Raw genomic sequence first — 24724 nt, forward strand, 5'->3', positions numbered from 1 at the left:
ATTTCCGTAACAGAACCACGTTCTTCAGCCTGTTCATCATGCTGACCATCCTCGCCAACTGTGTCTTCATGACCCTGAGCGACCCTCCAGCCTGGGGCAAGACCGTGGAGTGAGTAAGCTGGGGGTCATAACATAGAGACTGCTAAGTAGTTATTATGATTTTTGTAAATGAGCCTTAACATGCACTATGATCGACGGTCATGTATGTATTGGTAAGTCAGATACATCACATATGTACCGGAACTACCTAACTAAAGAAAGATTGTATGGTCATCTCCTTCTCTTTTTCCTTAAGAAAGTACAACGCACACACCTGACAAACTGACCCTAATAAAGTACAACGCACACACCTGACAAACTGACCTTTATACAACGCACACACCCTGACAAACTAACCCTGATGCTTCCAAGCTCATCAAAGTCTGACCTGCTATGTTTTGAAATAAACACTCTAGCAATTATACAATTATACATTATCTCTGTTTTTGTGAAGATATGTTTTCACCGGCATCTACACCTTTGAGGCCACGGTGAAGGTGGTGGCCCGAGGCTTCTCCATCGGGCCGTTCACCTTCCTCAAAGACCCCTGGAACTGGCTGGACTTCATGGTCATCAGCATGGCGTAGGTTCCAATCCCAACCATCCAATACTACAAAGCACCTTACATTATCCCTCCTACATCATCAGCTACACAAACCCAAGAAAATGTGTTTGTATCTAGCTATATGTTGAATCATACCATGAGATCCTATCTATCTATAACACCTATGTCTGTGTCTTTCTTGCTTTAACAGTTACCTAACCGAGTTTGTGGACCTGGGAAATGTGTCAGCATTGAGGACATTCAGAGTCCTGAGAGCTCTTAAGACCATCACCGTCATCCCTGGTAGGTCTGTCGTCACTGGTAGGACTTATCTCTAGTACCTCTACATGTTGTCACTGGTAGGCCTGCAATCACTGGTAGGACTTATCTCTAGTACCTCTACATGTTGTCACTGGTAGGCCTGCAATCACTGGTAGGACTTATCTCTAGTACCTCTACATGTTGTCACTGGTAGGTCTGTCGTCACTGGTAGGACTTATCTCTAGTACCTCTACATGTTGTCACTGGTAGGCCTGCAATCACTGGTAGGACTTATCTCTAGTACCTCTACATGTTGTCACTGGTAGGTCTGTTATCATTATCTATAGCGTCAAGACAGAGTCTATAAGGTAAGATTGAGTCTATAGCATTAAGACTGAGTCTATAAGGTAAGACTGAGTCTAGAGCGTTAAGACTGAGTCTATAAGGTAAGGCTGAGTCTATAGCGTTAAGACAGAGTCTATAAGGTAAGCTGAGTCTATAGCGTTAAGACAGAGTCTATAAGGTAAGGCTGAGTCTATAAGGTAAGACTGAGTCTATAGCATTAAGACTGAGTCTATAAGGTAAGCTGAGTCTATAGCGTTAAGACAGAGTCTATAAGGTAAGGCTGAGTCTATAAGGTAAGACAAAGTCTAAAACGTTAAGACTGAGTCTATTAGGTAAGACTGAGTCTATAAGGTAAGACTGAGTCTATAAGGTAAGACTGAGTCTAGAGCGTTAAGACTGAGTCTATAAGGTAAGCTGAGTCTATAGCGTTAAGACAGAGTCTATAAGGTAAGGCTGAGTCTTTAAGATAAGACAAAGTCTAAAACGTTAAGACTGAGTCTATTAGGTAAGACTGAGTCTATAAGGTAAGACTGAGTCTATAAGGTAAGGCTGAGTCTATTAGGTAAGGCTGAGTCTATAAGGTAAGGCTGAGTCTATTAGGTAAGACTGAGTCTATAAGGTAAGGCTGAGTCTATAGCCTTATAACAGAGTCTATAGCGTTAAGACTGAGTCTTTTAGGTAAGACTGAGTCTATAGCGTTAAGACAGAGTCTATAGCGTTAGGGCAGAGTCTATAAGGTAAGATTGAGTCTATAGCATTAAGACTGAGTCTATTAGGTAAGACTGAGTCTATAAGGTAAGATTGAGTCTATAGCCTTATGACAGAGTCTATAGCGTTAAGACTGAGTCTATAGCGTTAAGACTGAGTCTATTAGGTAAGACTGAGTCTATAGCGTTAAGACAGAGTCTATAAGGTAAGACTGAGTCTATAAGGTAAGACTGAGTCTATAGCGTTAAGACAGAGTCTATAAGGTAAGACTGAGTCTATAAGGTAAGACTGAGTCTATAGCGTTAAGACAGAGTCTATAGCGTTAAGACAGAGTCTATAAGGTAAGACTGAGTCTATAGCGTTAAGACAGAGTCTATAGCGTTAAGACTGAGTCTATAGCGTTAAGACTGAGTCTTTAGCGTTAAGACTGAGTCTATTAGGTAAGACTGAGTCTATAGCGTTAAGACTGAGTCTATTAGGTAAGACTGAGTCTATAGCGTCAAGACAGAGTCTATTAGGTAAGGCTGAGTCTATAGCGTCAAGACAGAGTCTATTAGGTAAGACTGAGTCTATAGCGTCAAGACAGAGTCTATTAGGTAAGACTGAGTCTATAGCGTCAAGACAGAGTCTATTAGGTAAGACTGAGTCTATAGCGTCAAGACAGAGTCTATTAGGTAAGACTGAGTCTATAGCGTCAAGACAGAGTCTATAAGGTAAGACTGAGTCTATAGCGTCAAGACAGAGTCTATTAGGTAAGACTGAGTCTATAGCGTCAAGACAGAGTCTATTAGGTAAGACTGAGTCTATAGCGTTAGGGCAGAGTCTATAAGGTAAGATTGAGTCTATAGCATTAAGACTGAGTCTATTAGGTAAGACTGAGTCTATAAGGTAAGATTGAGTCTATAGCCTTATGACAGAGTCTATAGCGTTAAGACTGAGTCTATAGCGTTAAGACTGAGTCTATAGCGTTAAGACTGAGTCTATAGCGTTAAGACTGAGTCTATAGCGTTAAGACTGAGTCTATTAGGTAAGACTGAGTCTATTAGGTAAGACTGAGTCTGTAGCATTAAGACAGAGTCTATAGCGTTAAGACTGAGTCTATTAGGTAAGACTGAGTCTATAGCGTTAGGGCAGAGTCTATAAGGTAAGATTGAGTCTATAGCGTTAAGACAGAGTCTATTAGGTAAGACTGAGTCTATAGCGTTAGGGCAGAGGTCTGGAGGGTTCCACTGACCCCGCTCTGCTCCTTCCTCCCAGGCCTGAAGACCATCGTTGGTGCCCTCATCCAGTCGGTGAAGAAGCTCGCTAACGTCATGATCCTGACCGTTTTCTGCCTGAGTGTCTTTGCTCTGATCGGTCTCCAGCTCTTCATGGGAAACCTTCGTCAGAAATGTGTTGTGTGGCCTCCGCTGTTTCTCAACGACAGCCTCGTTGACAACTTCAACGGCACCGATAACTCGACCTTCGACTTCCACCAGTACATCAACAACCCGGGTGATTAAGACGGGCGTGTAGGACTGTACCGTGGTCTGCAGGTGTAGGGCTTTGTTAGACTGGACCTTGGTTTCTGCAAACTACCACTAAACTAAAACACTCCCTGTGCTTGTTTCAGAGAACTACTACTACAGAAACAACGATATGGACCCTCTTCTGTGTGGGAACAGCTCCGACGCGGGGTAGGCCCTGATACTACAATATAGGGTTAGGGTTAGCAATACCACTTTAGGGCTACAGTATAGGGTTAGGGTTAGTAATACCACTTTAGGGCTACAGTATAGGGTTAGGGTTAGTAATACCACTTTAGGGCTACAGTATAGGGTTAGGGTTAGTAATACCACTTTAGTGCTACAGTATAGGGTTAGGGTTAGTAATACCACTTTAGGGCTACAGTATAGGGTTAGGGTTAGTAATACCACTTTAGTGCTACAGTATAGGGTTAGGGTTAGTAATACCACTTTAGGGCTACAGTATAGGGTTAGGGTTAGTAATACCACTTTAGTGCTACAGTATAGGGTTAGGGTTAGTAATACCACTTTAGGGCTACAGTATAGGGTTAGGGTTAGTAATACCACTTTAGTGCTACAGTATAGGGTTAGGGTTAGTAATACCACTTTAGGGCTACAATATAGGGTTAGGGTTAGCAATACCACTTTAGTGCTACAGTATAGGGTTTGGGTTAGTAATACCACTTTAGTGCTACAGTATAGGGTTAGGGTTAGTAATACCACTTTAGTGCTACAGTATAGGGTTAGGGTTAGTAATACCACTTTAGTGCTACAGTATAGGGTTAGGGTTAGTAATACCACTTTAGTGCTACAGTATAGGGTTAGGGTTAGTAATACCACTTTAGTGTGCTACAGTATAGGGTTAGGGTTAGTAATACCACTTTAGTGCTACAGTATAGGGTTAGGGTTAGTAATACCACTTTAGTGCTACAGTATAGGGTTAGGGTTAGTAATGCCACTTTAGTGCTACAGTATAGGGTTAGGGTTAGTAATGCCACTTTAGTGCTACAGTATAGGGTTAGGGTTAGTAATGCCACTTTAGTGCTACAGTATAGGGTTAGGGTTAGCAATACCACTTTAGTGCTACAGTATAGGGTTAGGGTTAGTAATACCACTTTAGTGCTACAGTATAGGGTTAGGGTTAGCAATACCACTTTAGGGCTACAATATAGGGTTAGTAATACCACTTTAGTGCTACAATATAGGGTTAGGGTTAGTAATACCACTTTAGTGTGCTACAGTATAGGGTTAGGGTTAGTAATACAACTTTAGTGCTACAGTATAGGGTTAGGGTTAGTAATACCACTTTAGTGCTACAGTATAGGGTTAGGGTTAGCAATACCACTTTAGTGCTACAGTATAGGGTTAGGGTTAGCAATACCACTTTAGTGCTACAGTATAGGGTTAGGGTTAGTAATACCACTTTAGTGCTACAGTATAGGGTTAGGGTTAGTAATACCACTTTAGTGCTACAGTATAGGGTTAGGGTTAGTAATACCACTTTAGTGCTACAGTATAGGGTTAGGGTTAGTAATACCACTTTAGTGTGCTACAGTATAGGGTTAGGGTTAGTAATACCACTTTAGTGCTACAGTATAGGGTTAGGGTTAGTAATACCACTTTAGTGCTACAGTATAGGGTTAGGGTTAGTAATGCCACTTTAGTGCTACAGTATAGGGTTAGGGTTAGTAATGCCACTTTAGTGCTACAGTATAGGGTTAGGGTTAGCAATACCACTTTAGTGCTACAGTATAGGGTTAGGGTTAGTAATACCACTTTAGTGCTACAGTATAGGGTTAGGGTTAGCAATACCACTTTAGGGCTACAATATAGGGTTAGGGTTAGTAATACCACTTTAGTGCTACAATATAGGGTTAGGGTTAGTAATACCACTTTAGTGTGCTACAGTATAGGGTTAGGGTTAGTAATACAACTTTAGTGCTACAGTATAGGGTTAGGGTTAGTAATACCACTTTAGTGCTACAGTATAGGGTTAGGGTTAGCAATACCACTTTAGTGCTACAGTGTAGGGTTAGGGTTAGCAATACCACTTTAGTGCTACAGTATAGGGTTAGGGTTAGTAATACCACTTTAGTGCTACAGTATAGGGTTAGGGTTAGTAATACCACTTTAGTGCTACAGTATAGGGTTAGGGTTAGTAATACCACTTTAGTGCTACAGTATAGGGTTAGGGTTAGCAATACCACTTTAGTGCTACAGTATAGGGTTAGGGTTAGTAATACCACTTTAGTGCGACAGTTTAGGGTTAGTAATACCACTTTAGTGCTACAGTATAGGGTTAGGGTTAGCAATACCACTTTAGTGCTACAGTATAGGGTTAGGGTTAGTAATACCACTTTAGTGCTACAGTATAGGGTTAGGGATAGCAATACCACTTTAGTGCTACAGTATAGGGTTAGGGTTAGCAATACCACTTTAGTGCTACAGTATAGGGTTAGGGTTATTAATACCACTTTAGTGTTACAGTATAGGTTTAGGGTTAGCAACCATGCGTTGTCTCTGTAGCCAGTGTCCAGAGGGTTAGGGTTAGGGTTAGGCTTAGGGTTGTTTAGTAGGGTTAGGGTTAGGGTTGGTAAGTCGGGTTAGGGTCAGTAACCATGTGGTGTCTCTACAGCCAGTGTCCGGAGGGCTTCAACTGCATGAAGGCGGGAGAGAACCCAAACCACGGCTACACCAGCTACGACACGTTCGGCTGGGCCTTCCTCGCCCTCTTCAGGCTTATGACCCAAGACTTCTGGGAGAACCTCTTCCAGCTGGTCCGTAGAGCCGACAGGAACCTTAACCTTAACCTTAAGCCTCTCTCCACAGACACAGACATTATAACTTTAGCTGAGCCGTCTGAAGGCAAAACTATTTATGTAAAAGGTATCATCTGTTTTATACATGAATGGTTTGTTGATGAGTCAAATAATTCTATTTGTTCAACCTCAGAGCAGACCTCAAACATAGGTGGTTTTCCTTTATTTATTTATTTGTTTCAGTCCCATATGTCGTTGTGTCTGTGGGTTATGGTTAGGGTTTTGGTTATGGTTAGGGTAATGGTTAGGGTTAGGGTTAACCCTGTCTCTGGCTGTAGACCCTCAGGGCTGCGGGGAAGACCTACATGATGTTCTTCGTGGTGGTTATGGTTAGGGTTAGGGTTATGGTTAGGGTTATGGTTTGGGTTAGGGTTAAGGTTAGGGTTAGGGTTAACCCTGTCTCTGGCTGTAGACCCTTAGGGCTGCGGGGAAGACCTACATGATGTTCTTCGTGGTGGTGATCTTCCTGGGCTCCTTCTACCTCATCAACCTCATCCTGGCGGTGGTGGCCATGGCGTACGCCGAGCAGAACGAGGCCAGCCTCGCAGAGGCCAAGCAGAAGGAGGAGGAGTACGCCGGCGTCATGGAGGCCCTGAAGCAGAGGCAGGAGGAGGTGGGAGGAGGCCACTAGCACCACCGGATGACCTACCGACTACTACTGCTAACTACTACTGACTATTAACAACTAACTGCTATCAACTACTGCTGCTAACTACTACTGACTATTAACAACTAACTGCTATCAACTACTACTGCTAATTACTACTGACCACTTTTACTACCACTGACTACTAACTACTACTGACTATTAACAACTAACTACTATCAACTACTACTGCTAATTACTACTGAATACTACTGCTAACTACTACTAACTACTACTGACTACTATTACTACTGACTATTAACAACTAACTACTATCAACTACTACTGCTAATTACTACTGAATACTACTGCTATCTACTATCAACTACTATTACTACTGCTAACTACTACTGACTACTATTACTACTTCTAGTGTTAGAAAATATATTTTTCTTAAATGTTTTATTACTACAACTATCTACGTTTATTGTGTGTGTGTGTGTGTGTGTGTGTGTGTGTGTGTGTGTGTGTGTGTGTGTGTGTGTGTGTGTGTGTGTGTGTGTGTGTGTGTGTGTGTGTGCGTGCGTGCAGCAGACCATTGCAAATAAAGCGCATCCAGAAGATTCGGCTGCACTCGATCAAAACCACACTGAGGCAAACGGTACACACAAAAACACACACACAAACACACACAGACACACACACACACACACACGTGGGCGCGTGCGCACAAGCTCACAAACACACACACACACACACAAACAGACACACTTTTTCCCATGGATCTCAATTTTGAATGTGTAAATCTTACCGTTATGTTTAAGTGTCTCCCCCCCTCGCTCTCGCTCTCGCTCTCTCTCTCGCGCTCTCGCTCTATCCCCCCCCCTCCTCTCTCCCCCCTTTTCCCCCCCCTCTCCCCACCCTCTCCTTCCCCCCCTCTCTCTCCCCCCACTCCTCTTCCTCTCCCCCCCTCTCTGCCCCCCCCCCCCCTCTCTCTCTCCCTCCCCTCTCCCTCACCCCTCTCTCTCTCCCTCCTCTCTCTCCTTCTCCCCCCCTCTCTCCCCCCCTTTCCCCCTCCCCCCCCACCAGACTTTGAGGAGGACCAGCGGCCGTGCCCCCCGTGCTGGTACGTGTTCGCTGACGTGTGTCTGAAGTGGGACTGCTGCGGCTGCTGGCGCTGGCTGAAGGGATGGCTGTACTTCATCGTCATGGACCCCTTCGTGGACCTGGGCATCACCGTGTGCATCGTGCTCAACACGGTGTTCATGGCCATGGAGCACTACCCCATGACCCCTGCCTTCGAGCACATGCTGAGCGTGGGCAACCTGGTGCGGACGCACAACATGCACACACACAATAGAAGTAACACAACAAACACACAATACATACGATACAATACAGTTAAACAAAAGCACCACAAAAACACCAGCACCGAATAAAAGAACAATACTCAAACACAATACCATACTAAAACAATATTAAAATAAAAATAACAAGAAATAAATTAAAATAAGTACTAACTAGTATCTATGTTATTTTAAGCACTTTATTGACCAAATCCTGATCCATAAATACAGTTCTCTTATCTTCATAGAGATCTTGCCTTGAAGTACTTTGGTCTCTTTCTCAGGTGTTCACTGGAATCTTCACAGCTGAGATGGTCCTCAAACTGCTGGCCATGGATCCCTACTACTACTTCCAGGTCGATCCCTGCCCTGATGACCTTTGTCTTGTTCTATGACACTTGATCACATATCTGCCTTATGACATCAATCCCCACTCATACCCAGAGAGAGAGAGAGAGAGAGAGAGAGACGGGGAGGGAGGGGGAGAGAGGGAGAGACAGACAGACAGACAGACAGGGGGAGAGAGAGAGAGAGAGAGACAGACAGACAGGGGGAGAGAGAGAGAGAGAGAAGGAAAGACAGAGAGAGAGCTGTAGGCCTTATGTTCGGTAAAGTTAGTTTACTTTATGTTAGCTTACATTAGTGATGGTTAGGTTACGTTACTTTATGAGTTTAACATAACCCAACAATAACTGTTAAAGGTTAGGGTTACATGTTAGTGATGATTAGTTTGTATTGATTCACCAATGATGTCATCCCTTTGTGTTAACAGGTTGGCTGGAACATATTTGACAGTATCATAGTGACCATGAGTCTTGTGGAGCTGGGATTGGCTGATGTCCAGGGTCTGTCTGTGCTACGGTCCTTCCGATTGGTCAGTACGATATACAGTAATATGTCTACAGAGTAAATTACTACTAAATGTGAGGTACAAACAGCTAAATGTATCGCAAACAGTAACCTGAGGTTTTGCAACTCCAGGATTTTACTTGAAACCAAACAAAATATTGCTTAATATAATTAAAAATAAGCAATATTAAGCTTTCCAACCTTGCTCGGTTGGAATCAGTTTTTTCCACATCTATTTCTGACCGACCATCTCAGCCTCAGTTTGTCGCTCTGGGACTGACCTCGTGGTTCATCTTGGTGTTCAGATGCGTGTGTTCAAGCTGGCCAAGTCCTGGCCCACCCTCAACATGCTGATCAAGATCATCGGCAACTCGGTGGGTGCGCTGGGGAACCTGACCCTGGTGCTGGCCATCATCGTCTTCATCTTCGCCGTGGTGGGGATGCAACTGTTTGGGAAGTCGTACCGGGAGTGCGTGTGCAAGATCGCCGAGGACTGCGAGCTCCCGCGCTGGCACATGACAGACTTCTTCCACGCGTTCCTCATCATCTTCAGGGTGCTGTGTGGGGAGTGGATCGAGACCATGTGGGACTGCATGGAGGTGGCGGGCATCCCCATGTGTCTGACCATTTTCATGATGGTCATGGTGATCGGGAACCTGGTGGTAAGTGGATCCGTTCTGGGTTAACCCTGTCTCATGCTGAGGTTTAGATGTGGATCCTTAAATACTTTCCAGTACCAAACCGGCCTCCCTTATCTGAGTAGCAGATTTAGAAACACCATGACCCTAATCCTGACCCTAAACCTAACCCTGACCCTGACCCTAACCCTGACCCTAAACCTAACCCTAACCCTGACCCTAACCGTGACCCTGACCCTAACCCTGACTCTTCCTAGAACCGAAAATCATCCATACCCCGAACCTGTACTTCCCAACATTGTTTGGCCGTTGTCTGCACCCCAACTTGGTGAACATAATCCCTCTCCTACCCACTCCGAGTTTTGTTTGCCCGTGGCTTAGGCAGTCAGGGTGAATACACAGAACGTCTATTAGCCCTTTTAACAAAATGGTTTCCTCCAATGGATCATCAGATATCTATAGCGTCTGTCAGCGAGCCCGACGTGCACAGTGTCAGATATGCTGACAATGCTGTCTTTGTGTGGCAGGTATTAAATCTCTTTCTGGCCTTGCTACTGAGCTCATTCAGTGGAGACAATCTAGCTGCAATCGAGGAAGACGGCGAGAACAACCTTCAGATCGCTGTCAACAGAATCACCAACGGCATCGCCTGGACCAAAACGAAGGCCCTTACAGTCATAAGGAGTCTGTTGGCCAAGAACACCGAACCAGCACAGACGGGTATGATCAACCGTCCACATATGTATACAGCCCTGGTGTGAGTAGTGGCACTTATGGGTCAATGTTAGCCCCAGTGTAGCTATCTACAACTGATATGTAATAGTTTAGGGCTATGTCCACATACTTATAATGCACTTGTATGATTAGTAGCTGTTTCCATAGTAACCTTTATTTGGGGGTCGAACTTAACCCAATCGATTCATTCGTGCCAGTTCAATCAGGTAGATAAATATTTACAATCGATTAATGTATATTTATATACTGTATGTCTTCCTAAAATGGAAGTTCCTGCCGACCTATTTGCTGAAAAAAACGAATTAGTGTTGATTTTTTTTTGTCTACTTTTGTTTAGCTGAGAACGAAGAGGAGGAGACGAAGGAGTATCTGTCGTTGATGGGCGTGGACCCAGAGCCACCCCGGTCTCCGCCAGAGCCCTCGAACCCTGAGGCGCCCTGGACCAGACCGGACGGCCTGAGCAGTAACTATAGCAACAGTAACTATGGCAACATCATCACACTGAGGGTTCCCATGGCCACCGCAGAGTCTGACTGTGAGCCTGAAGAGGAGGAGGAGGAGGAGGAGGAGGAGGAAGAGGAGGAGGATCTTTCTGAGGTGAGATACTACCACCGTGTAGCAGGATGGTTCTGTAGTAGTAGTAACTAAAGAAGTTGTGTTAGTAGTAGTAGTAGTAGTAGTGGTAGTGTAGTCAGAATTATCGTGTTGAAGTTAGACAGTACGTTATGATGGTAATGTAGCAGGAGCAGTAGTAGTAGGATTAGTGTAGTAAAAATATTCCTTAGGAGCACTAGTATAACTTAAGTACCATCATATCATGATATGCTACTATGATATAGTAATAAAGAAGGTATAACCTAATAATCCTGTTTAACGTAGTAGTAAAATAATCCTTTATTAATCCCACAGCAGCATGTAGAAGTAATGTATTACCGTACTAATGCTGTAGTAAAATTATCTTTCTGAAGTACTATTATATGAAGTAGTACTAGGATGTGTATGTGTGTGTGTGTGTGTATATATTTATATCTATAGATACAGGTACATTATGTCTGTATTCTATATTGTTTTCTATAATATGTGTTTTCTTCAGGGTGAAGATCACTCATCAGTTTGCAGTACAGTGGAGAGACTTCCAGAGGCTGATGAGAACGAGGAGGAGGAAGAACATGATGCTAACACGCCTGAAGACTGCTATAGTGCCAGTACGAACAAACACACACACCCACACGCACGCACACACACACACACACACACACACACACACACACACACACACAGTGACCTCTGCTGTACTAGCGTTAAGCTATGTCCTGTACTGCACTACTGTCAGGCTAACCTATGTCCTATACTATCACTAAGCTAACGTATGTCCTGTAATAGCATAAGGCTAACCTGTGAACCTATGTCCTATGCTATCACTAAGCTAACCTATGTCCTGTAGTAGCATAAGGCTAACCTGTGAACCTATGTCCTATGCTATCACTAAGCTAACCTATGTCCTGTAGTAGCATAAGGCTAACCTGTGAACCTATGTCCTATACTATCACTAAGCTAACCTATGTCCTGTTGTAGCATAAGGCTAACCTGTGAACCTATGTCCTATACTATCACTAAGCTAACCTATGTCCTGTAGTAGCATAAGGCTAACCTGTGAACCTATGTCCTATACTATCACTAAGCTAACCTATGTCCTGTAGTAGCATAAGGCTAACCTGTGAACCTATGTCCTATACTATCACTAAGCTAACCTATGTCCTGTAGTAGCATAAGGCTAACCTGTGAACATATGTCCTATACTATGGCTAAGCTAAACTATGTATTTTTCTACGGTTAGTTGAACTGTCTGGTAGTCTTTGTCCTTCTTAACTTATTAAGACGATATAGTGGTTTAGTAATCTGGCTATTGCCAGACCAAGCTCAATCGTGGATTGAGCTTGGTCTGGGGAAGCTGCTGTCATTTTCTTCAGCCCCAGAGGCGTGATCAACTGGCCTAGTTCAACTGACTCTGTACGCGATTGGCTGCTTGCCGTTGCTTCCCTGTGGTCATTGTGTTAAAACAGCCAAAAGCGCTCCGAGATTAAAAGCCAGCTTGGTGATTGGCTCCCGCAAAAACGTATCGGAAGCAGAAAGAAATGTATTGTTCTTCTCCAGACCCTTCTGCAGGGCGGACCCAAACCGCCGGCAGAACGGGCGGGGCGACCCAGGGTAGCGGTTTAGGGTGTGTGTAGGGGGTCTGGGGTCTTGTGGTGTGCAGTGGGTCCTGTCTGGATCCTCTTCATCTCCCAGGTTCATTCTGGCCATGGACGTTTCAGATTGTTACGGCCGTTACCCCTGCCTGGACGTGGACACCTCCCAGGGCTGGGGGAAGACCTGGTTCACCATCAGACGGACCTGCTTCATCATCGTGGAACACAACTACTTTGAGACCTTCATCATCTTCATGATCCTGCTCAGTAGTGGTGCTTTGGTAAAGGCTACCCTACGATCAACCATCACTAACCCGTACTCAACCTCAGCTAGTGATGTGTTGGTAAAGTCAACCCTAACCCTCACTAACCCGTACTCACCCTCAGCTAGTGATGTGTTGGTAAAGTCAACGTTACTATGTTATCCTCAGCTTTAGGAAAGTCAACCCTAACTAACCCTAACCTAATTTGGTAAAATCGCCCCTACCAGCCCTTGCCCTAGATTACATGTTGGAGCGGGTACTGTAATGGCTAGTGCTTTAATTCAATCAGAGTGTGTGTATGTGGTGTTTGTTGTGTGGCCACTAACACATCTGATGTCTCTTACAGCTGAGCCCTTCCCGTGGCATTTGGTTGAACTTCTAACATGGCTGACCGTGAACCGCAATGGAGCTTCTAACATGACCACAGGAGGCCTTTCATTGGACTTTACACTCCTATATATCGATCGGGTCTGTGTATCTAATGACTGACCGACACCCTGTCGGTCTCCAGGCCTTTGAGGACATCTACCTGGAGCAGCGGCGCGTCATAAAGACGCTGCTGGAGTACGCGGACCAGGTGTTCACCTACGTCTTCATCGTGGAGATGCTCCTGAAGTGGGTGGCGTACGGCTTCCAGACGTACTTCACCAACGCCTGGTGCTGGCTCGACTTCCTCATCGTGGACGTGAGTCTGACAGACCCGGTGTTAGCTTCACTGCTGGTTTACAACGGGTTCACTTTGTGTAGTGTTGTACTTATACTACACACGGCCGCATTACTGAGCCCGTCGTAGGATGAGTACTGCCTCTGGCTTTCTTCATTTGTTCTTTACTCCAGTACTCATATAAAATACAGCAGTGCTACAGTTATAATACTGTGTATACTTCATTACATTATTAGGATATTTGACATCGTAGTTCTGAATATGATGGTAATACTTTGTTTGGATTATTCTGAATAACTAAAACTGCGGTAATACTGTGTTTGGGTTGTTCTGAGTCTGTAGTATTGCAGTAATACTGTGTTTGGGTGGTTCTGAGTATGTAGTACTGCAGTAATACTGTGTTTGGGCTGTTCTGAGTGTGTAGTACTGCAGTAATGCTGTGTATTCCAGGTCTCTCTGGTGTCTCTGACCGCTAACCTCCTGGGTTATTCTGAACTGGGAGCCATCAAGTCTCTGAGGACGCTGAGGGCCCTGAGACCGCTTAGGGCCCTGTCGCGCTTTGAGGGCATGAGGGTAAGACAGGCAGTCTGTCTCTGTGTTAACCCGTCTCTCTGTTACTATAAGCATGGGGGTAAGACAGGCAGTCTGTCTCTGTGTTAATCTGTCTCTCTGTCACTATAAGCATGAGGGTAAGACAGGCAGTCTGTCTCTGTGTGACCTGTGTGTCTGAGCACCTGTCTCTCTGTCACTAATAAGCATGAGGGTGAGACGGTGTGTCTCTGTGTGACCTGTGTGTCTGAGCGCCCGTCTCTCCGCCAGGTGGTGGTGAACGCCCTGGTGGGGGCCATCCCGTCCATCTTCAACGTGCTGCTGGTGTGTCTGATCTTCTGGCTGATCTTCAGCATCATGGGCGTCAACCTGTTCGCCGGGAAGTTCTACTACTGCTTCAACTCGACGTCGGAGAGCATGATGCTGCCAGAGGAGGTCAACAACCGCAGCGAGTGCCTGGCCCTGGCCGAGATCGACCCCACCATCCACTGGAGGAACCTGAAGGTCACCTACGACAACGTGGGCATGGGCTACCTGTCGCTGCTGCAGGTGGTGAGTACACGCTCACACACAACCTGACACACACACACACACACACCTAACACCTAACCCTAACACGCTCACACACAACCTGACCCTAACACACACACACACAACCTGACCCTAACACACACACACACACACACACACCTACCCCTAACCCACACACACCTACTCCTAACACACACACACACACACACACACACACACACACACACACACACACACACACACACACACACACACACACACACACACACACACACACACACACACACCTACCCCTAACATACACACACCTAACCTTAACACACACACAACCTGACCCTAACACACACACACACACACCTACCCCTAACCCACACACACCTACTCCTAACACACACACACACACACACACACACACACACACACACACACACACACACACACACACACACACACACACACACACACACACCTACCCCTAACATACACACACCTAACCTTAACACACACACACACACACACACCTAACACACTCACACACCTCACCCTAACCCTGACACACACACACACACACACACACCTCCCCCTAACCCTGACACACACACACTCCTAACCCTAACCCTGACACACACTCCTCATCATTGTGTTTGCCCCCCCCCCCCCCCCCCCCCCCCCAGGCGACCTTTAAGGGCTGGATGGACATCATGTACGGGGCGGTGGACTCCAGAGAGGTCTGTGGCTCTATATCAGACGGATATCTGTACACAGAGTATTATAACCTCACCCTGGGGCAGCAGCTCTAGCAGGGGGGCCAGTATGTGAATATATGTTGATATGTACTTGTATGAATTGAGTTGGGTCATTGGTTCTTTGAACAGGTTGAGCAGCAGCCAGCATATGAAGCCAACCTCTACATGTATATCTACTTCGTCATCTTCATCATCTTCGGCTCCTTCTTCACCCTCAACCTTTTCATTGGTGTTATTATTGATAACTTCAACCAGCAGAAGTCCAAGATAAGTATCACATCTATACACCGATAGGAATGATGTCAAATCTGCCTTTAAGGGTTAGGGGATAAGGGGTGAGAGGGTTCGGGGATTAGTGTTAGAAGGTTTTGGTGATGAGTGCAAGGAGGGTTTGGTGATTAGTGTAATGTGTGATGGTAATTTAATGGTTAGTTCTTTTTGCTTCTTTACCTGGGAGGGAAAGACATCTTTATGACAGAGGAGCAGAAGAAATACTACAACGCAATGAAGAAACTAGGCTCCAAGAAACCTCAGAAACCCATTCCCCGGCCAACGGTACGACATGCAGCCTGTAGCATCAGCTAGCTACCTCCTACTAACTTACCCTTATGGTTAAGTTACTCACTACCTCCTACTAACTTACCCTTATGGTTAAGTTACTCACTACCTCCTACTAACTTACCCTTATGGTTAAGTTACTCACTACCTCCTACTAACTTACCCTTATGGTTAAGTTACTCACTACCTCATACTAACTTACCCTTATGGTTAAGTTACTCACTACCTCCTACTAACTTACCCTTATGGTTAAGTTACTCACTGCCTCCTACTAACTTACCCTTATGGTTAAGTTACTCACTACCTCCTACTAACTTACCCTTATGGTTAAGTTACTCACTACCTCCTACTAACTTACCCTTATGGTTAAGTTACTCACTACCTCCTACTAACTTACCCTTATGGTTAAGTTACTCACTACCTCCTACTAACTTACCTTTATGGTTAAGTTACTCACTACCTCCTACTAACTTACCCTTATGGTTAAGTTACTCACTACCTCCTACTAACTTACCCTTATGGTTAAGTTACTCACTACCTCCTACTAACTTACCTTTATGGTTAAGTTACTCACTACCTCCTACTAACTTACCCTTATGGTTAAGTTACTCACTGCCTCCTACTAACTTACCTTTATGGTTAAGTTACTCACTACCACCTACTAACTTACCTTTATGGTTAAGTTACTCACTACCTCCTACTTACTTTGATATATGGCCAACTTACTAGCTACCCTATACTAACATTGTTGTATTGATAAATTACAACTTTTGTTTTAACATAAAACAGTACCAATATATTCACACGACCCACTTTTCAACACACACTACCATTACATCAGCATGCATTTCATCATTCGTTATTCACGCAAGATCTTGTCTCTTATTGTTTATGTTTCAGAATATGTGCCAAGGGTTGGTTTTCGACTTGGTTACAAAGCAGTTTTTTGACATCTTCATCATGGTGTTGATCTGTCTCAACATGGTGACCATGATGGTGGAAACAGACGAACAGAGTCCTGAGAAGGAAGAGATTCTGTTTTTGGTCAATCTGGTCTTCATCGTGGTCTTCACCACTGAATGTTGTCTGAAGCTCTTCGCTCTCAGGCAGCATTTCTTTGCCGTTGGATGGAACGTCTTTGACTTTGTGGTTGTAATTCTCTCCATCTTAGGTTGGTTATCAATAATATTTCACGTTGTGGTGTTAATAAACATTAATATCCCCCAGTATTTTAAAATGCAATAAAACACAGGGTTAGCTCTTCGAACCCATCTGCTACCTCCTCTGTCCACGGCGGTGATATTTAAACCATATCATTCCTTTGCGCTCTCGTTTTATAGCAGTGATGGCTTTCCTCTCCTTTCCTCCTTTCCTTTCCTCAAGGCATCCTCCTCGTCGACCTCATAGAGAAGTACTTTGTCTCGCCGACGCTCTTCCGTGTGATTCGCTTAGCCCGCATCGGCCGCGTCCTCCGTCTCATCCGCGGCGCCAAGGGCATCCGCACGCTCCTGTTCGCTCTGATGATGTCACTCCCTGCCCTGTTCAACATCGGGCTTCTCCTCTTCCTCATAATGTTCATATTTTCCATCTTCGGCATGTCAAACTTTGCCTACGTGAAAAAAGAGGCCATGGTCGACGACATGTTCAACTTTGAGACCTTTGGGAACAGCATCATCTGCATGTTCATGATCACCACGTCGGCCGGGTGGGACGGCCTGCTCTTCCCCATCCTGAACTCCGCCCCCCCCGACTGTGACCCCGACGTCGAGAACCCGGGGACGGATGTCAGGGGCAACTGTGGCAACCCCTTGGTGGGCATCGTGTTCTTCTGCAGCTACATCATCATGTCCTTCCTGGTGGTGGTGAACATGTACATCGCCATCATCCTGGAGAACTTCAACGTGGCGACCGAGGAGAGCGCCGACCCCCTGTGCGAGGACGACTTTGAGATGTTCTACGAGACCTGGGAGAAGTTTGACCCCGACGCCTCCCAGTTCATACAGTACAGGTGGGTCACCCTCTGCTCAGAGTCAGGGGGCGGGTTAACCTGGTGATAGTTAGTGCCCAGCACTTGGTTCTATGAACATCCTCACTGTACCCACAGTGTTATATTGTTGTTTCTCTTTCTGCTGACAAATGTACTTATTGTAAGGCCCAATCCCATTTCTACCCCTTACCCCTTCCCCTTACCCCTCCCCCTTGTTTTGAAGGGGTAAGGGGAAGGCGTAAGGGGTAGAAATGGGATTGGGCCTTAGTCCCTTTTGATAAATGCCCTAAATGTAAATGTGACGTCGGTGTTCCTCCTTTAGCCCCAGACACTAGCTCGGGCCGGTTAGTGTGTGTATGCCCCTAACCCGGCGTGTGATGTTCTGTACTCTCCACACTGATCAGCGCGTTGTCGGATTTCTGTGACACGCTGAAGGATCCCCTGAGGATCCCCAAACCCAACGCCATGAAGCTGATCAACATGGACCTGCCCCTGGTCCCCGGGGACAAGATCCACTGTCTGGACATTCTGCTGGCTCTCACTGCCCTGGTATTCTACTACCCTTACCTCAATGACCCTAACTCTAACTCTACCCTAACCACACTCCCCAACCCTAACTATAAGGCCCAATCCCATTTCTACCCCTTACCCCTCCCCGAGACCGATAGTCGACAAGTACCGTAAGGGAAAGTTGAAAACTTTAAAGAGAGAGTTCAACAGGGCGTGAAACCGTTAACCCCTCCCGACTATGGGGAGGGGTAAGGGGAAGGGGTAAGGGGTAGAAATGGGTTTGGGCCTAACTCTAACCCTACCCTTACCCCACTCCCTAATCCCTAGGTCCCCGATATAATGGGCAACCCTAACCCTACCCTAACCCTAACCTTTTGTTGTTATCGATCTGGATAATAAGTCAAAGCGTATTTTCTCTGCGTTTTCGCCGTATCTGCCTTCAAGCAGAAACTTAACTATGTCTTAGTAGACCCCCCCTGCTCCTGTTGATTCCACTGTTTCTCATTTGCATTACACCCCTCACACACAATATAACATTGACCCATCTTAATTATTATTATTATTTATAGTGCATTGGTGTTTTCTTTTTTCTTTCTGTACATAGGTTATGTATTTGTATATCCGTTTTATATTTGTCTAAATTAGTCATGCTTGTGTTTTTGTTATTTGTACCTTTTATTCCTGGTGGGGCCTCTTGGACCAGATCAATATTGTAAATAAGAAACTGTTCTTAATGTTTTATCTGGAAAAATAAAGGTTAAATAAATAAAAATAAAGTATCCATCCTTATAAACGGTGTTCTGTGGTTTTCCTCTCTCTTAGGTTCTGGGCGATTCGGAAGGAATGGACGCCCTCAAAGCGAGCATGGAGGAGAAGTTCATGGCCAACAACCCGTCCAAGGTGCTGAGTTGACCAATCTGCTGTTAATCCGCTAATCATTAACTAGTCCCCAACTCTAGTTTGAGCTTGATGTGTGTATACATAAATACTGTATATATAGTTCAGTGTGATCGTACACATGATGATGGTTGTTGATATGATGGTTAATGATGTGCTGATATCATAATACTCATAATATATACATATATATATATACATATATATTAGTGGTGTCAAGCGATTAAAATATTGAATCGCATTAATGCCATAGTTAACTCGCGATTAATCGCACATATTTTTTCTATGCTAAATATCCCTTGATTCCTTTGTCCCATTAATTGTTCTCATTTTAATGCTCTTATAAACATGGTGAAGTGCATCGGCTTGCCTTCTGCAAATGTGTTTTTATTGATAACAACATTGGCATATACTGATCAAAACAGGACGATACAAAAAAAAAAGCATATATAGTGCAATTAAACAATGAACATACAAACATACTGCCTTGAACATAGCAGTCAGGCTACTGCTTCTTTGTTTTGAGCCAAAGAAAAAAAAACGCGATAAAAAGATTAACGCTGTTAAAATTGGTTTGCGTTAACGCCGTTAATAACGCGTTTAACTGACAGCACTAATATATATATATATACTCCTGATGGATGATTGGTGGATGCAGGTGTCCTACGAGCCAATCAGCAGCACGCTGAAGAGGAAGCAGGAAGAGGTGGCGGCGCTGGTCATCCAGAGAGCCTTCCGGAAGCACCTGTGGCGCCGGACGGTGCACCACGCCTCCTACACCTACCGGGGGCAGCGCGAGGGGCACGCCGGCCCCCAGCCCGCGCCCGAGTCCAAGGGCCTCATCTTCCAGCGAATAGGAGAGCTGTATGGAGACGGGCAGAAGGACGGTCCGCCGGACACGCCCCCGACAGACGCCACCGAGGAATGTCTTGTCCCGGCGGCCGTAGAACTCCATCACGAGGTGGTGCTCCAGTGCAGACCTCCAGACTCTGAGTCCGTAGTCTGACAGTACACACACTACACACACTATACACACTACACACACTGCACTACACACTACACGCACTATACACACTGCACTACACACTACACACACTATACACACTGCACTACACAATACACTAAACACTACACACACTACACTAAACACCACACACACTATACACACACTACACAAAACACCACACACACTATACACACTATACACTACACCACACTAAACACTATACACACTACACACTATACACACTATACACTACACACTACAAACACTATACACTACACTACAATAAACACTATACACACTACACACACTATACACACTGTACACCACTACACGCTACACCACACTAAACACTACACACTATACACCCTATACACTACACACTACGCTATACACTACACCACACTATTAACGCTGAACACACAGTCTGAGCGCTTACCCTAACCCCAGCTGAAACCACGTAGTCCCTACATCAATGGTTCTCAAAGTGCGGCCCGCGGGCCAATGGCGGCCCGCAGAAACATTCCTGGCGGCCCGCAATGACATACAGCTGTAAGTAAAAAAAAAAGAACAACAATTTTTTTTTTTTCTACTTTTTATTCTATCAATATTAAAGGTTGGGTATGGAATTCTCTTTTTTGGCCATTTTTGCAAAATTACTTGAAATCCTTATCATAACACACTTACAGCCACTGAGTTAGAAGTACTGACATGAAAATAAACAAGTCAATCATCTGTGGAACGGGCAGGGCTCGAAAAACTCCAGCCAATGATTTCCAGACCCACCGAGTGGCATTGGACAGTAAGTACGTCAATCAAACGGTCGGACTGCACTCCCCCGCTCCCCGCGCGTGACCCCTTCGTGCACGTACTCAAAGCTCGTGACCCAGAGCAAGCTTCTGTTTGTTGTTATCCTGCGGTAGCTACTGGAGGTCACTAACTAGCTAATCCACATTTGGACCTAGCACTAGAAGACAACCCTAAACTCCAACCTAGCTAGTCTGGCTCGCGCTCGTGAATGATTGCGCGTCCATGTACTTGGAATGGGTGGAGTCAGAGTCAACGTTGAAGGAGAGGGGGTAGGACCATTTGAGTTGTGTTTTTTCAAAATCTGCTGGCGTTTCGCAAATCCCATATCCAACCTTTAATTTAAACAAAAATTAATGAATATAAAGAGAAAAGTCGACACTCTCTAGCTTTCAATTTAATCCTGTTACATTTGTTAGATTTAATCCGACTGTACATTACTTTGAAAGGATGAACCTCAGTTTTGTGATTTAGTCCTCACTTGACCTCACTCCCAGAGGTCCACGGTGCAATGTTTTTTTCACCACTGGGATGCTGACTGCGTTTCCCGCCTAAAGCTTTTTCCTTTGACGGCCCTCTGTCAAATTTTGGGTTCCTAAATTGGCCCTCAGCTGTCAAAACTTTGAGAACCCCCGGACTACATGCTCTGTATGAACACTTCAGCTCAAACACTGTACAGCTGGGCGACAGAGTGCTACAGCTCTAACCCTACACCTTGGGGACACTATAGCTCTAACCCTACACCTTGGGGACACTATAGCTCTAACACTTCTCCTTGGGGACACTACAGCTCTAACACTACACCTTGGGGACACTACAGCTCTAACACTACACCTTGGGGACAGAGTGTCACCCTCACTTACCCTTTACCCGTTCCGCTCACTTTGGGGTCTGGCAGACAGCAGGCTGCTGTGTGGTTTGTAACGATTTGATTTTCTTTTGGGTTAGTCTGTAACAAAGACTTGCATCCAGACCCGATGCCTGGATGCTTGTTTTTATCATCTCTTTGTTCATTTTTGTATTTCATACATTTTATTATTTGCTATTTCTACCCTATCGTGCAATTGTGAATATGTGTACAATTTTCATTTATGGATAACTTAGAGAAGAATTTTGATGGAGATGATGGCATGACGATTTTATCTTGTGAATCTTATCTCCCACTATCTCTAGCCCCTCACCACTCAGGGCTGGGGTTATATAGATCCATCCTGTATGAATGTTCCATCACATTTGATCTTCCACTGCCAGTAGGTAGCACTGGCTCCAAAAGATGTCACGCGATGGTTTACATTTCGTTGCCGTCATCGCACACTGGAGAGAGGAGAGAACTGGACAGAAGAGCCCTGGGCTGTGAACCCTAACCCTAGCCCTAGCCCTAACCCTAACCCTATCCCTAGCCCTGGGCTGTGAACCCTCACCCTAGCCCTAACCCTAACGAACAGGATTAAAAGGGAGTTTGCTTAAATCAGCAAATGTATGAATGATGAGCCCACCCGCTGTTCCCCGGCCTCACAGATCAAACAGACCCTTGCACTCCTTTGTATAAAGAATGGAATATATTAAAACACGCTGAGACGTGTGCAAGCCAAACAACAGAATATGTATTTGCTGTAATGAATGACCTGGCACCATCTGCGTTATCAACTGTTGCCAAGCATGGGTTGATGTGAGAACGTGGATTAATGATCAGAGTGTGTTTTATAATGTACACTGGAGTCTTTCTGGTGATATTGCGACTTACTATGACAAATACAATTTGTAATGATTCACAGCTTGTCATTTTTCATTCATTACTTTTTTGTTATTATAGCAACACAAAGACAGACTTTATGTACCCTTCTCAGACGGGTTAGATCTTTATGAGGAACCCTGGTTAGTTAGAGCTTTAGAAGGACACACCGGGTTAGTTAGAGCTTTAGAAGGACACACCGGGTTAGTTAGAGCTTTAGAAGGACACACCGGGTTAGTTAGGTTTTTAGATGGACACACCGGGTTAGTTAGAGCTTTAGAAGGACACATGGGGTTAGTTAGAGCTTTAGAAGGACACACCGGGTTAGAGGTTCATGTCCTGGACAGAGCACAGCAGCTGTGGTCTGTGCTTCCAACATCCAAGAAGAGCACACCCGTTTCACACACCACTCTTATCTACGTCACGGTGGTGTGTGTGTGTGTGTGTTTGTGCACGCCACTGCATGAGAGTTCTCAATGCCAACAGAGATGGCATTTATCCCTCAGATCATCTGGAGATTAAATCTCCCCCACACACCCGCCCAACCGAGCAACGCATACAAAGCCGGCATAGCGGCTTATTTTAGTCTGTTTAGTAGCAGCAGAGGAAGTCTTCTCTTACATCTCAACAGCTGCCTGGCTCCTTGGCAGCCTATCAACTCCTCTCACTTACAAGCATATCTCATGTGTGGGTTTTTTGTGTGTGTGTGTGTGTGTGTGTGTGTCGGTATGCGTGTGTCTCTGTGTGTGTGTACTGTCCTCTGGTGGCTTAATGTGGATTCACATTTGTTGAAATTACAATTTCAGTGTGTAAAGGCTCAGGAGGATGGAATGTTAACTCCCTCATTGAAAGGGTTAGGATAACACGGTCATTTTGTAATTGAATCGAAAGTTTAGAATATAAGCCAGCCTTTGCCAGGGCCTGCTCTAGGGGGGCCGAGGCCTGGAGCCAAGAACTACGAAAGTAATCAAAGGAGCGAGAAATTTAGGGGAATAAAAGGGAATTCTCCTCTTTATGGACTAATAAAAAATGGTCCATTCGGGGTACTTAAAGGGATGTTTATGTACAGCCTGTCCATTGTAGGACATTTTTGTCCACTTTCACTTTCTTTTTTTCACCAGAAATGTGTCCAAATGAGGTGGAACCTTTTGTCCACCTTACAAACCTCAGTGGTGGAGTCCCTTTTGCATTTAATGCACTTTTTCCTCTTCCCGCACCAGAAATGTGTCCAACCAAATGGTGCTTTGGGTCCATTTCATGTTTTCAACAGCTGTGTTCCAGCTCTGTCAGCTTCATTCCTACCATGAATTTCTTCCAACAGAAAGGGCTCCGAAGGACGTTAATTTTTTGTGTAAACTTTAATGTTTTCCACCAGAAATGTCTCCAAACTCTTTGTCCACTAACCCTAACCCTGGGCCCGGCTGTGTGCGGAGACACACACTCGGGGAAGTTGACCCTGTGTTGTTCTTTGTCCCTCCCAGGCTTCAGTGTGCCTAACCTTGGTTTGCAGTTCCAGATATCAGGCTACTCCTGGGCCGTGGGGGCTCGGTGGAGTGGATGGTGCCTGCCTTCACGCCTCGTAGGATCGGGTCTGACAACTTTATACCTCGTCACGTATGGTCAAGGCATCCGGTCGGGGCTTCACCACGGCCACCTGCTCTTGGGATTGAGGACTCAATCCCAAATGAGTAGTGTGACGAGCTGAGCCTGGGGAGTGAGCTGGGATGCTGCTATGGTTACGGTTATGGTTAAGGTTATGGATAAGGCTATGGTGAGACGTGGGGGGGAGAGAACCGACTATAATGTGAGAAGAGGTCATTTTTGGGTTAGGGTAAGGGTTGGGTATGGGATAAAAGTGCAATGGCGGTTAATGCAATGGCGCCATCTGGTGGCGGATATGCACAGGCACACGC

At 45.2% G+C, this 24724-nt stretch overlaps 1 protein-coding gene across 1 annotated transcript; it reads left to right on the forward strand.

The window, feature by feature from the left end:
* On the forward strand, positions 1-20885 carry scn4ab (sodium channel, voltage-gated, type IV, alpha, b). The gene is made up of 27 exons (XM_030341603.1): positions 1-109; positions 494-622; positions 795-886; positions 3155-3391; positions 3510-3573; positions 6038-6179; positions 6634-6834; positions 7399-7468; positions 7897-8135; positions 8438-8509; positions 8926-9027; positions 9308-9664; positions 10168-10360; positions 10713-10972; positions 11469-11580; positions 12691-12845; positions 13339-13512; positions 13942-14064; positions 14311-14592; positions 15246-15299; positions 15447-15584; positions 15768-15872; positions 16776-17046; positions 17259-17883; positions 18267-18411; positions 19195-19272; positions 19928-20885. Exons 1-27 carry the CDS (start codon positions 39-41, stop codon positions 20273-20275), a joined length of 4839 nt encoding a protein of 1612 aa, XP_030197463.1. The 5' UTR covers positions 1-38; the 3' UTR covers positions 20276-20885.
* The last annotated feature ends 3839 nt before the right edge of the window (positions 20886-24724 follow it).

Source organism: Gadus morhua, chromosome 2 (genome assembly GCF_902167405.1).
Source record: "Gadus morhua chromosome 2, gadMor3.0, whole genome shotgun sequence".
NCBI lineage: Eukaryota > Metazoa > Chordata > Actinopteri > Gadiformes > Gadidae > Gadus > Gadus morhua.